This window comes from Nilaparvata lugens, unplaced genomic scaffold, assembly GCF_014356525.2.
Source record: "Nilaparvata lugens isolate BPH unplaced genomic scaffold, ASM1435652v1 scaffold8713, whole genome shotgun sequence".
Classification (NCBI taxonomy): domain Eukaryota; kingdom Metazoa; phylum Arthropoda; class Insecta; order Hemiptera; family Delphacidae; genus Nilaparvata; species Nilaparvata lugens.
Genome location: NW_024094457.1, coordinates 1 through 7,900, shown reverse-complemented (window position 1 = coordinate 7,900; position 7,900 = coordinate 1). Strand labels below are relative to the sequence as shown.

Genomic DNA, 7,900 nt, shown 5'->3' with positions numbered 1-7,900 from the left:
TTCATTCGTCAAGAATAGCTATTTATGTATTAAGAGCGTAATGCGCGACTTTATCGCTCGCGCAAAACAGATATCACGCGACGCGAAGCGGAGCGTGATAATTTTGCAAGAGCGATAAAGAAGCATTAAGCGCGAATTACATACAAAATTTTTTCTACAACTGCCCAAACCTGTTAAATTACTTATATCGGCGGAGTTACAATTACCGACTTTTTAGGTTAAGATCTGACCTTTTGGCGAGCTACTTACAATCAGCTGATTAGGGAGCGTAAAGAACTCTTCTGCGCATGCGCGAATGATTTGGGAGCGTAAAGTAAATCTACTGCACATGCGCGGATGGTTTAGCGAGCGAAAAAAGTAGATTCTCTTCAGGAATAAGCTGTTTTACGAGGAGAATTGAGTGTGTAAATCTTTCGTTACGCGCAGTTGTAGAAAAAAAATATTTTCTTATCAAATATGAATGTGAAGTGTAAAATTCTTCACATTTTCTATAGGCCTAATCATAAAGTTCATAATTGATATAAAATGTTTTGGTAGTTTGCTAGGTTATTGATAGTCAACAAACAATTTGTCAACAATGCGGAGGGAGAAGAGGATAGATCTATCTGCTTTGTCTGATGACAGACAAGGATTGTATTTCTTCACAGTCAACAAACAATTTGGCAACAGAGTAGAGGTAGGGAAGGATAGCGCTTTCTGCTTTGTCTAATGACAGACAAGGATAGTAAAGATGCAAACCAATGCTAAGTTTTTACTTTATAATGTGAATCTCATAAAAGTCTAATGACAAACAAAGATATTCTCTCTTCATCGTCAACACACGATTGGCCGAGGTGTGCAGTTGGAAAAGGATAGAGCTTATAGCAAAAAGATAAAGTATAGCAAACCATCAGGTATTGATACTCTTCTATTGTAACATTGGTTATACAGATGTTAGTTTATGAATGCAATATTCGATTTTCACTTAGTTACATATTTGAGGTCACATTTTCCATTTCTAGACATTGAAACTTGGTCATTTGTTTGTTTGTTTTTTAAGCTTCCCTAGAGACTCTAATAAGAGTATGGAATTGTCATAGCCACTCTAATACAAGGCCGCGGCCTACGATGTTGCAACGTCGCAGTGTAGGCCTACAATCTAATACATGATTGGTGGAAAAGATCAGCTGGTATTTATTAAATCTTCATCACCAATCATGTATTAGATTCTAGGCCTACACTGCGACGTTGCAACATCGTAGGCCGCAGCCTTGTATTAGAGGTGGCTATGGAATTGTCAATAATTCATAATACATACAAAAAAGAAGAAAAAATCACACAAAGGAACCCTCTCTACACCCAAACTCTTCTGTGGTATAGAATACTCCGAGCATCAAAAAAACTTTCAACTCCTCAAAAACATCGACATCTTCACAATTTTTTATTCTTTGCGGAGAATGAAGTTGGCTCGTGATGATAATCGATTTCGGAAACAATGACGCTCGGTCAACTTCCACGACGTGGAATTGACTTTTGAATTAGTTGTTGTCTGTAATACTGATGGGAGCGGTGGGATCAGACTGGCGGTAACTGCGCTCCAGGGGACAGGTACTCCCATTTGAACACCAGGTTCCAATCGAAACCACCTCTGAGATCAGCTGATGCGCCTATGTAATGGAATGTGTCCATACTTATCACGTCAATAATCGGGCATACGACTCTTGTCGGATCCTGGAAAATAATTCATCATATTTTATTTACAGATTCTAAAAGAAACCGATATTAATATGAATATTTCATCATTTTTTATCAAGATATTTGGAAAGGTGTCAGCGTATGAAGATTTCAATTCCTCTTTCAATTCAACCAGGGTATGAAGATTTCAATTCTCTTTCAATTCAACCAGGGTATGAAGGTTCAATTCCTCTTTCAATTCAGCCAGGGTATGAGGATTTCAATCCTCTTTCAATTCAACCAGGGTATGAATATTTCAATTCCTCTTCAATTCAACCAGGGTATGAAGATTTCAATTCCTCTTTCAATTCAATCACAAGCTTTGGAATTACAGATTTAGTTCCTTGTAATCCATTCAACTGCAAGTCATAGGACCTCCTCTGAGCAGCAGTTAACAGAGTTAGAATTGCCATGATGGTAGCCAACCTCCGTAATGGAGAAGGTACCTGAAGAAGAAGAAGAAGAAGAGGAAGAAGAGGAAGAAGAGGAAGAAGAGGAAGAAGAGGAAGAAGAGGAGAAGAAGAAGAAGAAGAAGAGAAGAAGAAGAAGAAGAAGAAGAAGAAGAAGAAGAAGAAGAAGAAGAAGAAGAAGAAGAAGAAGAAGAAGAAGAAGAAGAAGAAGAAGAAGAAGAAGAAGAAGAGGAAGAAGAAGAAGAGAAGAAGAAGAGATCCTGTTTTATTATAATGTTGTATTGATTTTTTCCTCTCTAGTAATCGCTCAATATTATGTAAAATATAGTGCCAATTTATCTTTTCTCGGGGAAAGTTCAAGGTCACTGAGAGCATGCTAGGCCCCCTACTGTTTACTATGGACTTTATCCACTCAAAACCTAGTAAAAGCCTCAAAAAACCCTTAGGGCCGGTTTCCGAGCTCGGGATTTAGCTAAGTCCTAGACTTCAAACAGCTGGAGTCAGAAAATTGGTTTTCCAAAACGGGGCGTAGTCGCAGTCATTGTTATAGTCACGTTTGAATTAAATTTCGATAAACTAGAAAATTGAACACAAAATAAAATAAAGAAAAATATGTAAAGTTTCAGCTATTTGAATTATTTAGTAATGTTTAATTTCATCAAGGGAAAATGTTTCCAATTATTATAGAAATGAGAAAATAAATATTGTCATAAAAACTCGACTACGCCCCGTTTGGAAAGCCAATTTTCTGACTCCAGCTGTTTAAAGTCTGGGACTTAGCTAAACCCCGAGCTCGAAAACTGGCTCTTAATGATAGCCTTGACTACAGTAACTATATTACCCACAGTATGGCCATTGACTGTCACGCTTCTGATTGGTTAGCTCGGTCACATTGTACAAATCCGCCATTAAGAGTCCAAACAAACTTTCAGTCCTATCTTATAGCATTAGAAATTTGGAACTATCACTTATTTTACCGATTGGAAACATATTATGAACTTAGATGAGTTTGATATATCATTTTCGAAGAGAAATTGATTATACTTTAATAGAGACAAAAAAGATAACTTTAAAAAACACTAATAAAACTTAAAACATCAATTTTCCTTCCTCGGACTCCTCGCGGACCACTTCTAGAGCTTTCGCGGACAACTTATTGGGAACTAGTGATCTATAATAGTAGAAAGAAAATTTCAATTATGTGTATTCCTCATCCCATTTATTGGATCAAACTTCAAAAATCCAATTTCAAAATATTTTGTGCTAAATTGAATATAACATTTTATGAAATATTTAACCAGATTAAGTGCTGATTAGAGACGTCTTGACTCTCTGATTGATTCTCTTCAGTACTGAGTAGGTACCCTACCCATAACAATATGTTAGTAGCATATGATTTTCGAGTTGCATTACCACGAGTAGTGGTTAAGATTAGAAATATCACTAAATATGAACAATAATGGTTATGTGTGTTATTTTTCAATTTCTCACATGTGTATTAAATTCATCAAGTAGTACTATGGCTAGAATAACTGGCTCTTCCAGAGTTTATATTCAATTTTGTGCTTTACAATATTCACGTCAGACTTATTGGCTGAATAAAACAAACTATTTAAATGTTATGGAATCTATTAAGGTGAGAATTCCATCATGCTTCTAGAAATAGATATGAGAACTTTATATTTGTCAATGGAACAAAATTATTACAATATCATGACACATTTCAAAGTTTTATGGTTTTTTTTGGAATTCAGCTTTCAGGTTACGTTACTACCTTTCATTTTCACTCGCTATTATCTACGTTTTACTATTTCAAGTTCCAAAACTATATGGGAATATAGAAAAAAACATGAAAGGAATTATATCGAAGTTAATAATTACAAAAATATACTTTAATAAGTAGAAGCAAGCGATTTTACTTATAATCCCATATAAGCTCTATTGTAAAATTCAAATATTTGGAATCTTCATGGTGGCGACGGGAAAAAAATCCAATGGCCATACTGTGGGTAATATAGTTACTGTAGCCTTGACTATAGTGAGGTCCACGTTATAATGACAGTGGAGAAAGATAGGAGACAACGTTGCCGATCCTCTGTCTTGTCAATGCCGTCTATAAAACGGTAGCTGAAACAGGTTATTGATGTAATATTTACAGTTCATTCTCGGTTAAAATAATCAATTATATTTTATCATCCAGAAATTATATTTTTCAATACTTTCATAATGAATTTTATAATTAAGATGAAAAATTTGTTAATTAATTTTATTAATTCTAAATTGTTAAAGACGATCTGGCAACAGAGCAAAGAGAGAAAAGATAGCGCTATCCGCTTTGTTGAATGATAGACAAGGATAGCAATACCATTGCTAATCAAACACTGCCATTAACGTGGACCTCACTGTAGCTCTTATTCACTCAGCCCATTATGAATATTTAAAATTATGGTTTCCTCGTCCAATATCATCTAATGTCAAGTGATTATGTACAAATGGATAAATAAATAAAATAATCTTTGACTTGTAGTCCAGGCAGATGTAGAGATTGGGATTTTTGATATGTTCACCCCCAAACTAGTCTCATCAAAGCTGCAAAGTCGAAAATTGTGTTCCAAACATTCCCTCCAAATTTCATTGTCAACTGATCTATTGTTGCTGATCAGAAAATTTCACACTCAACACTAAAACTGCTGCAACAGTCGTAGGGAAATGCAAAAAAAGTGAGAATATGCATCAAATTGAAGATAATTTGATACTCTATCAGCTCATAATCAGCAATGATTTTTTTCACCAATCATTCAAAAATTATAAGGCCGAAAAGATGAAAAAATTGGAGGCAGAAGTGTTTTATTTTAAATGTCTAACCTTCAAGAGCGGATATCTCAGAAACTATGAGAGATATTGGAAAAATGTAGAGGACAAAACTTGTAGGTAATTGTTTAAGCTTCAATTTTGTATAGAACACAAATGTTCATAAAATGCATAGTTTCCGAGATATTGCGTGAATAAAAAAAATGGTACTTTCAAATCACCCCCACCCCTTAGCACAGGGGGTAGGGTGAGGACTTTTGATATGTTAATCTCTAACTATCCTAAAAGAGCTGTTGGGTTGGAAAATTGTGTTCCAAACTTTTCCCTCTATAATCATTCGTTGACTGGACTATTGGATAGCTTCAAGAGATAAGAATAAGCTCGGATGTGTACTGGTCTGGAAAAAGTAGTAATAGAAAAATACCTCAGCTATTCTTTCTAGCAACGGCTCCAGCCAGTTTTTGTTGCACTCAACATGACTGTCGAGAAAGGTGAGCACTGATGCAGTGGCCGCGTCTGCGCCTTTCACTCTGGACCTCATCAGACCTGCAACACAATTTCCTCAATGGAAACGGGAAACGAAGTATCACTAGTTCAGACAAAACATTGAAAATGTATAACTTATCCATGCTAATTCCATTACATCTAGAGATACAGTACAAATACAGTACATACAGAGTGAGTCATATGTATGGAATTCCCTCAATAAGTTGGAACCGTTATTTATTTATTTATTTATTTATTATCACACTTCCAACGGTATACACCAATTGCAAAAGAATACAATGTAACAGATGAACAAAAATAACAAGACAAATATAAATATAAATATGAGATACATAACATAAATTCAAATAAGTAACTTAGCAATCATTCAGAAGTATAACAACTAATAACAGTAATATGAATGAAATATCTACCGTGTAGATAATAATAATACTGTACCTCTCAGGATAAGTTAGTGGTCAAATACTCTACCTTTTGACGTGCAACTGAATTCCAACCCCTTATAAGGGATGACTTAGGGTTTTTACTCATATATTTTGAATGTAAACAAAAATTGTGTGGTACATCATTTTAAAGGCCTTTTTGATACAAAAAAGGTGGCAACATTAAAAATGCTCTATGATACTTGTATCCAAAATGGCGGCTGATTGAAGTTTCAGTTTTTAAAGAAATGAGGGAGTGTAACTAAATATTAAAATATTTTTAATGTAAAAAAACCATTGTGTGGTACATAATTTCATAGAGAAACAATAGCGTAAATAGATATCCCATGGTATAGGTCGTTTAGTTGCAACTTTTACTTATCTCAAAGCCGATAACTGTCGATTATTGTTGATTTTACTGTTTTGTTGGGGTGGTGAGAGTTATAAACGGCACAGTATGAGAGACTACAGTCGTCACACAGCTTCACAGGAAAGAACCACGTGGACTATCGCTTGAGATAACAGTAAAAGTTGCGACATAAAGTCCTATAACGGTGGATATCTATTTACTGTATTGTTTTCTCTATGATAATTTTAAAGGCCTTTTTGAACAAGAAAGATGACATCAATAAAAATGTTCTATGATACTTGTATCCAAAATAGCAGCTGATTGAGGTTTTAGTTTTCAAAGAAATGATTGTATACAAGCCATTTTGAACACATGTATATCATAGAGAATTTTTATTGAAGCCATCTCTCTGTTTCAAAAGGCTTTTAAAATTATTGTACCACTTAATGGGTGTTTACATTAAAATATTCGAGTAACAAACCCTAAGTTATCCCCTTATGAGGGGTTGAATTTAGTTGTATGTCAAAAGGTAGAGGATTCCACAATAACTTATCCTGAAAGTTACAGCTTATATCTACACAGTCTCCAACTTATTGAAGGGTTCCCATACATATGACTCACTCTGTATAAACCTATATGTTATTTATAATCAAAACCCAAATCTGTATCTGTATAATTAATCTCACTCTGTATAATTAAATTAATTGAAAAATTATCCCAACATTAAGTGTTTCCACTGAGAGAGAGAATTGGACACATATTTATAAAGTGGAAGGAACATCACCTACTACTTTTTGGACAAGTACGTTAATCAAAATCCGGGGGGAGCAACAGTTCTGAGCTGTGCCTGTTGTCCTTCCTCAATCACTTTAATGAATGCATACATTTATTGCATATGAATTGAATACATGAAATGCATCAATAAAAAAAAAATCTGTGTGTGGTACACTCACACAACTTTCCTTGCTCATTTTGAAACTACGATCGACTTCTGTATATGGTGTATATATAATGGTTTTCAAAGTACTTTTTCTTTGTGTGATGTGAAATTCGATGATTTTTTAGTCGTCATTTTTTAAAGTCGTCAAAACAGCTGTTCTACAATGAAATACTCGACTATGTGTTCTTTTTATGAACTGCGCTACCTACCTACCTCATGCACGAGAAGGAGGTTACTAAGTCCATTTCCCAAGGATGGGGTGGACCCCCCCATTGGTTTCCCAGAAAGGAAACTCATGCCAGTTGATAGAGCTGATATAACTATACAGGGTATGAATTTGAAAAAAATCGGTCAAGTTATTTTTGAGAAATCGTGAAAAAAACAGGTTTTTTAGTAATTATCCGCCATTTTTCTCAAGAATATTACGGAGCTCCTGCAATTCTCAAGAAAAAAACTCATGTCATTTGATAGGGCTTATGATATATATCCATGATTTAAATTTGAAGAAAATCGTTAAAGCCATTTTCGAGAAAACCTTGAAAACCCTGGTTTTTTGGTCATTATCCGCCATTTTTCTCAAGAATATTACGGAGCTCATGGAATTTTCCCGAAATGAGACTCATGCCAGTTGATAGTGCTTATGAATATCTATCCATGGTATGAATTGAAGAAAATCGTTAGAGCCGTTTTCGAGAAAACGGTGAAAAACATGGATTTTTAGTCATTATCCGCCATTTTTCTCAAGAAT

The 7,900-nt window shown here is 34.7% G+C and overlaps 1 protein-coding gene across 1 annotated transcript; it reads right to left on the bottom strand.

Moving 5' to 3' along the window:
- Positions 1 to 1,554: 1,554 nt before the first annotated feature.
- Positions 1,555 to 5,480, bottom strand: LOC120349207 (polypeptide N-acetylgalactosaminyltransferase 2-like; the record flags this gene model as incomplete). The annotated part of the gene is made up of 2 exons (XM_039419173.1): positions 1,555 to 1,710; positions 5,359 to 5,480. Coding segments are annotated over 2 exons (278 nt in total), but the record flags the coding sequence as incomplete, so codon positions are not given.
- Between the last annotated feature and the right edge of the window lie 2,420 nt (positions 5,481 to 7,900).